The sequence below is a fragment of the Hoplias malabaricus genome, chromosome 9 (assembly GCF_029633855.1).
Source record: "Hoplias malabaricus isolate fHopMal1 chromosome 9, fHopMal1.hap1, whole genome shotgun sequence".
NCBI lineage: Eukaryota > Metazoa > Chordata > Actinopteri > Characiformes > Erythrinidae > Hoplias > Hoplias malabaricus.
Window position 1 is genome coordinate 41,384,421 of NC_089808.1, and position 15,448 is coordinate 41,399,868.

General features: G+C 45.6%; 1 protein-coding gene across 1 annotated transcript in view; it reads right to left on the reverse strand.

The window, feature by feature from the left end:
• Nucleotides 1–12,036, reverse strand: part of rnf220a (ring finger protein 220a) — a 27,180-nt gene extending 15,144 nt beyond the window's left edge. Inside the window, 9 exon segments of the mRNA XM_066681077.1 lie at nt 634–724; nt 830–885; nt 991–1,077; nt 1,198–1,238; nt 1,240–1,295; nt 7,566–7,692; nt 8,279–8,400; nt 11,573–11,615; nt 11,768–12,036. Coding sequence (XP_066537174.1) covers nt 634–724; nt 830–885; nt 991–1,077; nt 1,198–1,238; nt 1,240–1,295; nt 7,566–7,692; nt 8,279–8,400; nt 11,573–11,615; nt 11,768–11,803 — 659 coding nt within the window. The 5' untranslated portion in view covers nt 11,804–12,036.
• Between the last annotated feature and the right edge of the window lie 3,412 nt (nt 12,037–15,448).

The window sequence follows — 15,448 nt, forward strand, 5'->3', positions numbered from 1 at the left end:
CATCAATTAGGAATCAGGATCAGGAAATGAGAGCGTTAAATTTACCTTTAACCCTTTAAACCCTGGAAAACCAAAAGTCTGCATGTCAACACCTCACTCCCTTTAGTACTTCATTTATTATTTTGAAGGTAACTACACAATTATTCACAGCTGTTAATGAGAAGTAAACCTTAAAAACAGATATTCGTATACGATTAAAGTTTAAGGGGGTTAAACTGGGATTGTCCAGCCCTGCCCTCTCCCTCACGGCTCTCCTTCAGACTCCTCCTCCGTTACGACTTCACACAACAAGAATACTGACCCCACTGTGACTAATAAGTGCTCTGCTGTGACTATCAGCATACTGTGTGTGTGTGTGTGTGTGTGAGTGTTGGAACCGGAGCATTAGCATTCGCGAGCCGTGCGGGGAGTCTGGCCCAGACGAGACTCAGCTGCCTGGGATCAATACCCCAAGCCCCTCCCTGTGATCGAGGCTTGCTCCAGAGAGATGAGCGCACTAAATGCATCATTTATGACCCGCCAGTGCCTACACAAACTCATCTCACCCCAATATGCTGGCCACCAGTAGGCCTCCAGAGGACAGGGGCGTGCTTGTGTGTGTGTGAGTGTGTGTGTACTTTAGATCACACTCACTTCTCAATCTCACTGTTTTTGCAGGTCCTGGGTGCAGTGGATGTTGAGGCCTCCTGTTTGCTGCTCTCGCCGTTACTGGTGGACGGCATTTCTGTGGAAAACACGGCCACATCACGTCATACAGGGGACAGAGAGTCAAGCCTGAAACACTTTGCTCAGCTCACAATTAAATGTCACTCAGAAAAATAAAACTCACCGTCGCTGGCCCACTTGGAGAACTCCGGCGTTATCCTGTTGGAAGGCATGCCACCACTGTTCATGAAAAAGACACACAGACAAACTCAGCGTGCTGAAACTGACCTCGAGATCTCATGAGACAAAGAAACAACAGCGAAAACGCAGACAGTGTCCGCTTACTTCAGGACAGCTCCGCGTAGCGCCTCGCGTTCTTTGGTCTCCCCTTGGTCTTCCCCAGAACAGGGAATGATATCTGCTTCAGTGTACCTGCAAACACTCGGTTAAGGGCTCAACAACACTTCATTTCCGACACAAACAAACACGGTGAGGCAGCAGGAGCCCAGCCCCGAGACAGCCCTATAGCCGTGCACGCTCAGTGAAGGATACTGTGCTTTGCCGTACTCCAGTGTGTCGTCCCCGTCTACGTCCCAGGTCAGCGTCGCTGTCTTGGCTTTCCTTCGTGCTGCACATGGCAAACCCTGTGCCTGTTTTACACACACAGAGAGAGAGAGAGAGAGAGAGAGAGATAGAGAGAGAGAGAGAGAGAGAGAGAGAAAGAGAAATAGAGAGAAAGAGAAAGAGAATAAGAAAGAGAGAGAAAAAAGAAAGAATAGAGAAAGAGAGAAAGAAGAGAGAAAGACAGAGAGAGAAATAGAAAGAGAAAGAGAGAAAGAGAAAGAGAAAAGAAAGAAATAGAGAAAGAAGAGAGAAAGACAGAGAGAGAGAAAGAGAAAGAGAGAGAGAGAAAGAAAGAGAGAGAGAAAGAGAAAGAGAAAGAGAGAGAGAGAGAGAGAGAAAGAGAAAGAGAGAGAAAGAAAGAAATAGAGAGAGAGAGAAAGAGAGAAAGACAGAGAGAGAGATAGAGAGAGAAAGAGAGAGAAAGAGAGAGGAGAGAGAGAGAAAGAGAAAGAGAGCGAGAGAAAGAGAGAGAGAAATTTTCCTTTAGTTATGTCTGGATTAAAATAAAACACATTACAAAAAACTCACTTCCTCACTGCATTAACATGAATCTGGAGCTACGAATTAATAATGGGGCGTTTTGATTATGTGCTCTTCCTGAAGTAGAGTGCAGGACCAGAGCGGTGATGTGAGGAAACAAAGAGCAGAGAAGTGTAAGGACCGTGGAGAACTGGTGAAAATGAGTGGAGAAGGAAGAAAAAGGGCTAAAAACTGAAAAAACTGAGAGGTGAAAGATGAAAACGGACATGTGCCTCACTTGACGCAGCTGCTTCACTCTGTGTGAGAACTGGTTGTGAGTTGTGTGTGAGCTTAGGGTGAGCTGTGTGTGAGCTTAGGGTGAGCTGTGTGTGAGCTTAGGGTGAGCTGTGTGAGTTGCACATGCCAAGACTGAACCAAGAATGAATAGCATCATTACTACTTTATAACAGAGAACTGAGCCTCTGTCGCTGCTACTCAGGGTTCAGCACTGCAGAAACTACACTATGTATCTTCAGGACGAGTGGCAGGGATCCACGCTCACCCCTCCCTCCCCTGGATTTCAGAACATCGCTGTAAAAACTAATCCCCACCTGCAGGGGGAGCCCAGTGCAGCTGTAACGTGTCAACACTAAAACCTAGCTTTAGAGCATCTTTAGCTGCAGTGACTTTGAATCTTCATGCTGTTCTTCAGTTTACTTCACCCCCACCTGCCCCCTCCCTTCTCACCGAGGCCGAAGCGACATTAATTAGACGCCCCAGCGGTCTGATTGAAGCGGACACGGCTGTGGCCCCGCGCAGGTATCTCTTGCAGGCTGAACAGGGCCAGCGTCACGTGACTGTCAGGAGGAAGGGTGCAGCCCCTGACTGGCACCTCTATAAACCCAGTGATGAGCGCACAGACAAACTCCAGCCTGCGGCTGACTGCTTCCTTCAGCTCCGGTTAGGGCAGGAGCGCATCCACGGCAGGCTGACGGCTTTTGAGGCCGTGTGGGGAGGGGGGTGGACACAGCTGATTGAGTGGTGTTGGGTGGAGGGGGGAGCGTGTACGGAAAGAATGTGAGTGAAAAGAAAAGAGAGAAAGTGGACTGCTGCCTCCTCTCATCCAGCTGACTGACGCCGGAGCAGAGGAGCAGACAGCCGGCGCACGCACGCCGACCACAGGCAGAGGAACCAAAGCTTTCAGCGGCTGGAGTCAAAGTGAAGGAGACAAGAAGAAGGACAAGCTCTCCTCAGTTCTCCCACCTCCATAAAGGGAGCCCCACAGGCCGGAGAGAGGATAAAATACATCGCAAACGCTCACCCCGCCCCCCGCATTTTTCATTTTTTATAAAAGGACGCACCGATGGGTTTTAGTGATCAAATAAAAAGAACCTTTTAAGTTTTATTTGGTCCCTGTGGCTGCGCTGGCATATGTGAACAATGCCTCGGCTGCATAAATCTGCTCTCCTCGTTCAGGGGGCTCCAGTTGGAAAAGTGAAAAAGTACGGACTTCTTTTATATTTAACTGATTAAAGCGTGTTGTGCGACAATTTTAACTCTACGTTCATTTCCTCATTGTTGTGTAACTGCTGCATTACGTTAAAAACGACAACCGCCATTTTATTCAACAACAAAAATAACCTACAAATGTGAAGTGAGAGGGATTCATCGGTCGCTGCGTTCATTATGAGCTCCATCAGGAAAAAAGTGCGACAAGAAACGTGCCTCGGTTTGTTCTGTTCTTGGGAAAAGGGCTGCACCGATTCGATATTAGGATCGGATATCGGTCCCGATATTAACGATATTAACTGTGGTGTATTGGATAAACAGGTCCATTCACTTTCAGTTCAAGGTATTTAAGCTACTTCTCATTTCCAGATGCTACATTTTATTTTAAACTTCACTAAATGTTTACAGTGTTTTTACTGATCGTATTTGACCAATGTATTTGTGTATTCTCAGGTTCAGCTGCTAGATTTTGGATTTGTTTTACACTAAATATTGAAAAATAAGGTTGATTACTGTGTGTTTGACTCTTTTTTCTTCTTTTTTAATTTAAAACGCCGAGCCAAGGTCCTGCACCACTGTTCATTTTAGTGACAAATAGATATCTATGTGTTTACTGTTATACGTTGTTGATATTTGTGTTAGTAATGTCTAAGCCTCAAGTCTCTCCCAAAAGAGGGGGGGTGTATGGTTCATTAATTCAACGATGCATCTGTATCGACCGATACGCAAAGTTTATTTATCGGTATCGGAACTGAAAAAGTCGGAAACTTGGGAAAATGATTGTATCCAAAAGTATGGGCTCGTTTAGGAGATTTAAAGGTGGTGGTTTTCATGGTAATGTTCGGGAATGTAGCGTTATTTTAACACTGCGACAGCTGCCATAATGTTGTTTAATTGTAAAGTACACGTTACAGAAAAACTCTTAATATTAATTTGGTGCGCTTCCAATCTTAGCACAAGTTAATGACTAAAATGAAGCCCAAACAGCAACACATTAATATCCAACAGGTTTTGTTTTCAGGGCCTGTACCTGTCCGTCAGTGAGGCTTCAGTCAAACGCATTGAAACTGATGAAAAACGTAGGCTTCAGTAGTAGCCAAGAATTCAATTCATACAGCTTCTTATAGAAACCACTGCCAAACCTGCGCCACCGACGGGGGGCTGAGCAGCCACTCAGAGAATCAGAGAGGCGATAACCTGCCAACGACGCTGAATCTTCTGTTAATTTACTGTGGAGATGTGGGGACAAGCACCGGAGGAAAGAGACGAAATCCAAATAAATAGATTGTCCTGACCACTAATGGCACCCAGGCCTGGGAAGATGTGGCAGGCCACACAGCACACAGCCCCCCCCCCCCCCTTCCAAAAAAATCAAAAAAAAATCACTGTTAATCCAATCAATTGATCAAGCTATGGATCCTGCGAGGTAGTTACTAATGTACAGCTAGAGGAAGGAAGGCAGTTCTGGAGCATTGATCTAGTGGGCGCTGTCTGGCCGTGGCACTTCCTGTTAGCCTCAGGTTTGGACTAGAACAGGATAAACACACGTTCCAGCCGGTGCAGATGTGAAAACATACACCCAAATCCAGCCCCCTTGGATCGCTGTAGGGGATCTACACCTGAGAGGTGTGTGTGTTGTGTGGGAAGCGTGTGTGTCGCTGGTTTGCTGCAGCAAGCGCTGCTGTTAAGCGTTCCTGGCAGGCAATCTAATCTGTGCTGAAAAGGTCAGTGCCGCTCTAACTGCCTTTCAGCCGCATTATGCACGCTGCCGCACGGCCTCCCTCCGCCCGCCCCCTCCCCTCCACTGGGACGGGCCTCCTTCTCCCCCCGTCAACACACACCGATCAATACTGCATCCTTCGCACACACGCACACAGTGGAGATGTGTAACCAGGGCTGGTTAAGCAGACGTAGTCCACGACTGGGAGGAGAGCACAAGTCATGTACACCTCAGACAGGAGGAGGTTGATCCACATATGCCTTCATTTCCTGAAAGAAGACATTAATGTGTGAGACCACCAACCCACTCACAGTGAAACAAGACCAGCCAGTCAGCTGTGTGCTGCCTACGTCCAAGTACAGAGACTTTAATATGGCTCCGCCCCCTCATCCGAGTCTGTTCAATCACAGCGCTGGAGCCGTGTTTATGTGGGAGACCAGAGAGGAGGTTAAACGCAGCAAAACGGATACAACGAGCGCAGAGAAATAAGAAACAAGAACGGAGAGGAAAGGGAACCGAGCGAAAAAGGCTGTGCGCTCAGGGTCAGGGTGAACGGCGAGTGGCTCGTTATCATTTAAAGGAACACACTGGGCTGTTTATACTGGGGGAGATCACCGCTGTGGGCTTTGATTCATTTTGAAAAGGAAAACCTGTTTACTTCAGGTTTGGGCCAATTACCAGTTACAGAGAGTTGTTAATATCAAACAGTGTGGGCAAATCAAACATCACCAAACAGATAGGCTCTTCTCCGTCTGCACGCTGGACCAGTCGCATCATCCCCCAGTCCTTACACGAGGCTTACACGCTGACCTCGCCCTGCCCCTGCCCCGTGGTAGCGAATATTATAAGCTAATCTACATATGTCACAGCTGACACCCCGTGCTAATCTACATATGCCACAGCAGGAAAGTGTGACAGCACTCGGTTAACGTGAGTGGACGAAAAAAACCGCAAGACAAAAATGACACGGACAACACTCAGGCCCTCCACCTTGTTGCCATGACACTTATCATCCCCTCCACAGCATGTAGCACAGGTCAGAGTTGCCCCAATCAGGATGGCATTTAGCATGTCCCACTCCAGAGAGGGAGGAGGGAAAAGTACAGAAGCCAGCTTTAAAGAAATGATTTACAAAGGCTCGGGCGTCCCTTGTGCTCGGCGCCAAATCTCCTCCATCTCGTCTCTCTCCATCTCCGTCGATCTATTGCTCTGTCCTCTGTGGCCGCCGTCCCTATCTGTTCATCAGGCCCACAGCTCTGCTAAGCCTGGGACACGGGAGGGCCAAGCGCTTCTACGCCAAAAAACTGATCCTCTTCGATTTCTCTCCTCTCTCCCCTCCTTCTCTCATGATCTGTTTGTTCAGTTGAAAGCATTTCCCCCTCAGCTTTCTTCCTGGCCCTCAGAGAGAGAGAGAGGGAGGGAGAGAGAGAGAGAGAGAGAGAGAGAGAGAGAGACAGAGTGGTGCTGGAGCTTCAGAGCTGATAGCCCTCTTATCCCATTGAAGGTTCTCTTCAACCCCCCTATCTGCCTCCTCTCCCAGGGACTGAAGGGATTCCGCTCCGAGGGTCCACCAGCCGCTGGAGGACTTTAGCTGAGGGCTTTCAAGGCAAATCCACCTTTCTGAGCGCCTTGAGGGGGGGGGCTTTCAAGTGTTCTACAGCCAGTGAGCCACCTCTGTGTGGCTCCGGCTCTCTATCACTGTCACTTCACAGGGCTGCGAGAGGGTGCCTCTCAGCTACAGATGAAAGCCTGAATATCTCCTGCACCGACTGAGCGCTGGTCACATTCCCCAATTGATCCGTCCAGACCCGTTGTCTAGCGGGTCTTAGAGGAGACGCTAAGCTGTTTTTCACCCTCTCCACGCTTGTGGCTTTGTTATTCACTTTTCTCGCTCGCGATCGAACTGCCTTGCCTGCATTAAGAGGGCTGAAGTTTACTAAAAAGCCCCCGAGGAGGAGAGGCTCTTCGCCGACTGTGGTCGTACGGAAAGCAGATTGCCGACGTTTTCTCGATAACCAAAGCGCAAATTTCATGCGGCGCTCCCGAGGAGCTGTGCAATTTTGGGTTAACGCTGCATCAAAGACTGAACACGGCTTTGGCTTTAACGCAAAGCCATGGCGCGGGAGGAGGACTAGCGCGAACGAAACTCATCAGATGTAGTGAATTATTTATAATCGATGCTGTTTCCTTTGGAAACTTTGGGAAGAAGTTTGCCAGGTGTGGGTTTCGCAGCATGTGCGTAGCTGTGTCTCCTATTCCCAGGAGAAAAGGAGGCAGGACGAAAGCTAAAATTACACGGCTGGCCGGGGTACAACCAAAGGTCACCGGTCCATTTCTCCCCCACAAATCTTCTCGTGCTGGACTCGGCAGGTCAGCTCCGCAGCCAAATGCATTTTCCTTCCATTCCTTACAGGGCTGAACCCAGGCCTGCTGGAGCTGACCCCCGTCTGGAGCGTGGCCACTAATGATACATTCACCCAGGCATGTGCGCAGTCCACCCAACCCCGCGCTCTGTCAAAGGACATTAGTGTGTTATTCGGGGGGGGGGGGGGGGGGGCGCGACGTGGTTAAACGGGTTATTTGGGCGTCTTGGTTGTAAACGGCTCACCTCTGAAGCCTCCTTCCAGGAGAGAGGTGGCTCGGACCCTCTTCTGGCCGCACCACTCGTACTCCTCGAACCGGGTGCCGTTCTCCCCCTCCACGTCCGCCTGGTCGTCCTCCAGGCCTCCTTCCCTCTGAGAGAAAAAAAGCCCATGAGACGATGCACACACTGCAGACGCTGTATTCTTTCACACTAAAATAAAGCACATCCTGAACCAACCCACGCTAGGACTGAGGTGAACAGCTAATCAACATGCAGCGTGACGTCAAACCCGACCACCGAGAGTGTGTTAGTATCACTAGTGCTACTGGGTTAGAGAGGAATGGGCAGGTGCTGCATCCTGAACCACCCAGAGAAGCTCAATACTTCTTTATAAAAAGATGTTAATAAAGTAAAGCTGATCTCTTAAACGTTCAGGATGTCAACCTCGCCACATGGTGGAGAAACTGTTCTACGTGTGAGGAAAGTGGGAGCATCTCTCCTTCAGGAAAGTGTGACGGCCAGACCTCTTCCCCTGGACAACGGTGTGACTGCTGTTGTGGACGTAAGCAGCAATTACAGGTTTTATATGTGTGTGTGTGTGTGTGTGTGTGTGTGTGTGTGTGGATAGGAGATGGTTTGCAGTCGTTGATGTCCAGAGGAAGAAGCAGGCAGGGAGGAGACAGCGTGAACACTAGAGGAGAGTCGGAGGCCAGTGGGCCTTGGGATCAAAAGGCTACCTTCAACAGACACTCTTCCACATGCCTATTCATTTCATCCACAGTCCCTTCCAGCGGAGCGCTGCACAGTGGACATACCTGTCCATCCTCTGGCTTCCGCCGCTTCATCTTTCCAATCCGGGCTGCAGTGACATTACAGAGAGAGAGGGAGAGGGAGAGAAAGAGAGAGAGAGAGAGAAAGAGCGAGAGTGAGAGAGAGAGAAACAGAGAGAAAGAGCAAGAGAGACAGAGAGACAGAGCGAGAGAGAGACAGAGAGAGAGAGAGAGAGAAACAGAGAAAGAGCGAGAGAGAGAGAGCGAGGGAGAGACAGAGAGAGAGAGCGAGGGAGAGACAGAGAGAGAGTGAGAGAGACAGAGAGAAAGAGCGAGAGAGAGAAACAGAGAGAAAGAGCGAGAGAGAGAAACAGAGAGAAAGAGCAAAGAGAGAGAGAGAGCGCGAGAGAGAAAGAGCGAGAGAGAGAGAAACAGAGAGAAAGAGCAAGAGAGAGAGAGCGAGGCAGAGAGAGAGAAACAGAGAAAGAGCGAGGGAGAGAGAAACAGAGAGAAAGAGCGAGAGAGAGCGAAAGAGACAGAAAGAGAGCGAGAAAGAGACAGAGAAAGAGCGAGAGAGACAGAGAGAAAGAGAGAGAGAGAAATTAAAAAAAGAGCAACAACAAGTACATGTAGTCATCATTTCTCTCTTTTTCTTTTTTTCTAGACCCTGGCTATTTCTCTCACGAGCTGCTAGGAGTCTGAGCCGATTAATCTCCAATAAGAATAAAGGAGTTAATGAGATTATGAAGGCGGCCAGTGTTAATGTGCATTGTCATAGGAAGGCTGCCTCGTGCTCTGACAGGGACCGTCACGTCTGACATTTCAGGGTCTGACAGTAAACCATAAGCTGCTCCACTAGGCTCTGGTTGAACCAAACAGCTACTGACAGGAGTTGCTGTTGCACTGTGACAGCAGAGTCCCTGAGCACAAACGCCTGCTGCACAGCGCGGCCACACATGGCTGTGAAAGAGCAGCCGGAAAAAGAGCCCTAACCACCCTTAGGCCGATCTGTGGAGCAGTGAAGAGCAGTGGTCATCCAGGGCGGCGAAAGAGAAACGGCTCTGCCCCGAGGCCTCTGCGGCCAGACGCCAACCCCTAACGCTCGCGCGTGAGAATGACCAGGCGGCCGGCTTCCTCTCCCCACGTGCATAATTAGAAATTTAACGCAGCAGAACAGAGCCTATTGCGCCGTAAGTCTCTGTCGCTTTTTCTTAACTGCAAATGGTGCACAGGGACATTAATTTTTAGGGGGCCGCGATTGCCAAGAGGCCGAGGGGACTCGGGTGGAGGACGTGTGATACCTTCACCGAGGGGAGAGAGAGAGTGAGAGAGAGAGAGATGGGCCCCGTCTCATAATCTCTCAGCGGACAGTAATGGAGGGGGCCGTTGGGCGTCATTAAATGGGAAGAGAAAGAGGCAGATTAATTAGAGAGGGCAGGAGTTTTCTCAGCCAGCGTCTCAGATGAGAGGTGAAATACGCGGAGAGGGGCCGTGGGTTTAAACAAAGACAGCTCCATTAGCCTCGGCGGCCGGTGTGGAGGTGGGTGGTGGGTTCAGAGGGGAAGGGGAGGTGGTGGTGGGGGGGGGGGGGGGGGGTCTTACCGTTGTGAAGGCAGCATGGAGCTAGGGGCACACCTCGGGGCACTGGGGTGGGGGAGCTTTTGATGCTTTCCTTGCCGTAGCGCCTGCACCAGCAGAGGTCATCGACTGTTGACATATCAAGAAGCGAAGGGTTAAAGAGGTCCTCTGCTCGGGCAGGCGCTACAGACAAGGGAACTGCAGAGAACGCACAGGACGAGGGATATTAGGACGTGCTCAGGTCACGGCAGACGTGTGTTTAACTCGGGGAACTGTTAGCCTCATTAGTGAGGGCCTGGTCCGTCAGCACCGAGGGCTAGCGCTCTGGACCTAGGTCGGGTTCTGGGAATTATTTGGCTTAGGGAACAGAAACTACATTCGTTTTATTTCTTAGAGCCGGACGATACGGAGGGTCAATACGATATCATTCCGATAACGATACGAACAATAAAACAGACACATCACCATCAAACAAAAATACTGACAAAGACAAGAGGCTAATATTTTAAATCAGTTTAATTATTACAGCGTTTTATATTGTGATATTATGTTGATATTGATTTATTGTCCAGCCCTAGGCTGTCTATTGGACAATCGGTTACTTTCTAATGACGTAGTGAATCAATAAAAGAGTCACTCCCATGGCCTCATTTGTTTACTTTAATGCAGAGGGATTAAAACTGTGTGGCGCCCCCTATTTTGGCGGTGAAGGAATTGCACTGGGGGCCATTGGTGAGAGGTGAGATTTCACAAAGACAATGAAACAAATAAATAAACAAACAAAGCAAATCCCAATTTTAAAAAATGTATTTTTATGTTCAATATATAAAAAATAATAACAGTAATAATGTATAACCACCATCTTGTTTCTACACTCACTGTCCATTCTCTGAGTTCCACTGAGAGACACAGGAGCGTGTTGTAGTTCTACAATTACACGCTGTAATCCATCTATTGCTCTGCATACTTTGCTAGCCCCCTGTCCCTCAGCGCTCAGGACCCCCACAGAGCAGATGTGATGTGGTGGTGGATCATTCTCAGCGCTGCAGTGACACTGACGTGGTGGTGGTGTGTTAGCGTGTGTTGTGCTGGTGTAGAGTGGATCAGACACAGCAGTGCTGCTGGAGTTTTTAAACCCCTCAGTGTCTGAACCGAGAACAGTCCACCGACCAAAAACATCCAGCCGACAGCGTGTCACTGATGAAGGACTAGAGGACGAGCGACACACACTGTGCAGCGACAGATGAGCTACTGTCTCTGACTCTACATCTACAAGGTGGACCAACGAGGGAGGAGTGTCTCACAGAGTGGACAGAGTGGACACAGGGTTTAAAAACTCCAGCAGCACTGCTGTGTCTGATCCACTCTACACCAGCACAACACACACTAACACACCACCACCACGTCAGTGTCACTGCAGCAGGAGAAGAGTGATAAGGCACTGGGTGTTCTCAGGTGTAACCCTGCAGGACTTGTGCTCATAAATGTTTATTACTCTGCTACTTTCTTGCATTGGAGTGTGGGTTTTAAAGCATGTATTCACCTCATTAGCGCACATTTCCTCACTCTGACAGAACCTAGACTAGTGGACACGGCTGTACTGCCGCAGGACGGGGACATGTACGAGTGAGGTGCAGTGTGAGAGACAGGTGAGTTTCTCAGGTGAGTGTAAACATTACGTACCATTCAGTCGCGTTTGTCTGTTGGCCCTCACCCGTAAAAACGTCTGCAGAGAGAGAGGGAGAGAGAAAAGACAACACAGAGCAGGTGAGAGAGTGTGTGAAGTGAGCGCGGACTGTGTCTGCGGCTCTTTAAGAGCCCCGTCTCTCCGGATGGAGGCGGATTGTGAAACTCTTTTCATTCAGAGGCAGGACCTACTTCTCTCTTGGCTTTAGTTTCCAGCTCCTCTTCCATTTCTACCCGCGGGAAGTCCACGCGCGCATGCCGTTTATAAGAGGGTTACGCGGTGTTTATCGCTCTTCTCGCGGCGGTAAAGGGCCGGGGGCGCGGGTTAGGAAGGATGCAGAAGGATTGAAAACATTGTTGTGGTTGTGAGGCTCCTCTCACTGCGCCGCCGGAGCCATGTTGGAGCAGGTCACGTGACCCGCGCGTCATAGTCAATGCTGCACTTCAGCCAGCGGTCGCTAGGGGCCGCCAACGCGCCGCTATCAGCCCACAGACACTGCACTAATATTACACTGATACTGATATTACACTGATATTACACTAATACTGCACTAAATGTGCACTAATATTATACTGATACTGCACGGATATTACACTAATACTGCACTAAATGTGCACTAATATTACACTGATACTGCACGGATATTACACTAATACTGCACTAAATGTGCACTAATATTATACTGATACTGCACGGATATTACACTAATACTGCACTAAATGTGCACTAATATTACACTGATACTGCACGGATATTACACTAATACTGCACTAAATGTGCACTAATATTACACTGATACTGCACGGATATTACACTAATACTGCACTAAATGTGCACTAATATTACACTGATACTGCACGGATATTACACTAATACTGCACTAAATGTGCACTAATATTACACTGATACTGCACGGATATTACACTAATACTGCACTAAATGTGCACTAATATTATACTGATACTGCACGGATATTACACTAATACTGCACTAAATGTGCACTAATATTACACTGATACTGCACGGATATTACACTAATACTGCACTAAATGTGCACTAATATTATACTGATACTGCACGGATATTACACTAATACTGCACTAAATGTGCACTAATATTACACTGATACTGCACGGATATGACACTAATACTGCACTAAATGTGCACTAATATTACACTGATACTGCACGGATATTACACTAATACTGCACTAAATGTGCACTAATATTATACTGATACTGCACGGATATTACACTAATACTGCACTAAATGTGCACTAATATTATACTGATACTGCACGGATATTACACTAATACTGCACTAAATGTGCACTAATATTACACTGATACTGCACGGATATTACACTAATACTGCACTAAATGTGCACTAATATTACACTGATACTGCACGGATATTACACTAATACTGCACTAAATGTGCACTAATATTATACTGATACTGCACGGATATTACACTAATACTGCATTAAAAGTGCACTGATATTACACTGATACTGCAGTGATATTACAATAATACTGCACTGATATTACACTAATACTGCACTGATGCTGCACTGATATTACACTAATACTGCACTGATATTACACTAATACTGCACTAAAAGTGCATTAATATTACACTGATACTGCACGGATATTACACTAATACTGCACTAAATGTGCACTAATATTATACTGATACTGCACGGATATTACACTAATACTGCACTAAATGTGCACTAATATTACACTGATACTGCACGGATATTACACTAATACTGCACTAAATGTGCACTAATATTATACTGATACTGCACGGATATTACACTAATACTGCACTAAATGTGCACTAATATTACACTGATACTGCACGGATATTACACTAATACTGCACTAAAAGTGCACTAATATTATACTGATACTGCACTGATATTACACTAATACTGCATTAAAAGTGCACTGATATTACACTGATACTGCAGTGATATTACAATAATACTGCACTGATATTACACTAATACTGCACTGATGCTGCACTGATATTACACTAATACTGCACTAAAAGTGCACTGATATTACACTGATACTGCACTGATATTACACTAATACTGCACTAAAAGTGCACTAATATTACACTAATACTGCACGGATATTACACTTATAATGCACTAAAAGTGCACTAATACTGCACTGATGCTGCACTGATATTACACTAATACTGCATGGATATTACACTAATACTGCACTAAAAGTGCACTAATATTACACTTACAATGCACTAAAAGTGCATTAATACTGCACTGATGCTGCACTGATATTACACTAATACTGCACTAAAAGTGCACTAATATTACACTGATACTGCACGGATATTTCACTTATAATTCACTAAAAGTGCATTAATACTGCACTGATGCTGCACTGATATTACACTAATACTGCACTGATATTACACTAATAGTGCACTAATATTACACTAATACTGCACGGATATTACACTTATACTGCACTAAAAGTGCACTAATACTGCACTGATATTACACTAATACTGCACTGATATTACACTTATACTGCATGGATATTAAACTAATACTGCACTAAAAGTGCACTAATACTGCACTGATATTACACTAATACTGCACTGATATTACAATAATACTGCAGTGATATTACACTAATACTGCACTGATATTACACTGATACTGCACTAAAAGTTCTCTAATTTTACAAAGGCACTGGTTTTACCATTATTCTGCACTAATATGCTATTTTACTCGACATTTTTAATGTTGTTTTGGTTTATTTTTTTTAATTAATTTATTCATAATTTTAAGATTAACCTTCACTAACTGTGTAAAATCTGTTCAGAGGAATGTAAACATAAGAAGCAAAAATGGTCCATAACTGAAATAACTGAGTTTAATAAATTCCTAACAGTTTTGACAGTTGCAAAAACAACATTGAAATGTAAACATTTATAATTTTAGATGAACACCGCAAATGAATCAGTCTATATTTTATTTTAATAAGTTAATACGTTTTATTACTGTGTGTCAGTATAATAATAATAATAATAATAACATATTAATTAATAAATAAATAATAAAAACATTTAGTTTGGTTTAATCAGGTTACACAGAATAAGATTAAAAGTACAGAATTAATAAATGCCCAATGACACCATGCCTTGTGAACCTAGTAGAAGAACGTACAGAAATGTTTATAACTATCACTACATTTAAACATACTGAAATTATATAAATATAATATAATATAAATGCATAAAAGTGTACTATTATGGTTACTATAATATTAATAATAATATCTAATATTATTATTATTATTATTGCAAATACATTTGTATTAACATATTTCATACGACATTTTTATAATACAAATATATGAACATAACTGTATCTCTATCTCTATTTCTATAACTAAATATAATAAATCAAATGAATCCAATCCAAATCAATGAAGAGAAATGAAATATCTTGTTCCAAACTGTGTCCCTACAATTTATACAATTTATATAAAATACAGCAAAGGCATTCTTACCTTTCAGTGAAACAGTTTGTTGTGGGTGTATTATGAATATTGTGGTTATGATAATGAAGTAATAACTGACAGGTATAAACATGTACATGCCGCTCAAACACAGTGAATATGGATTATGAACTTACACACATCACATACACTCACACTGTACTGGACACATCTGCTCCAGAGCCCCAGTTTAAAACGCCTGCCACTTCACACTGCATTTACATACACTGCATGGCCAAAAGTTTACAGACACTTAATTATCCAAGATATTCATGGAGAGTTTGTCCCTATTGTGCTGCAGCTACCCCCTCTGCTCTGTACTAGATG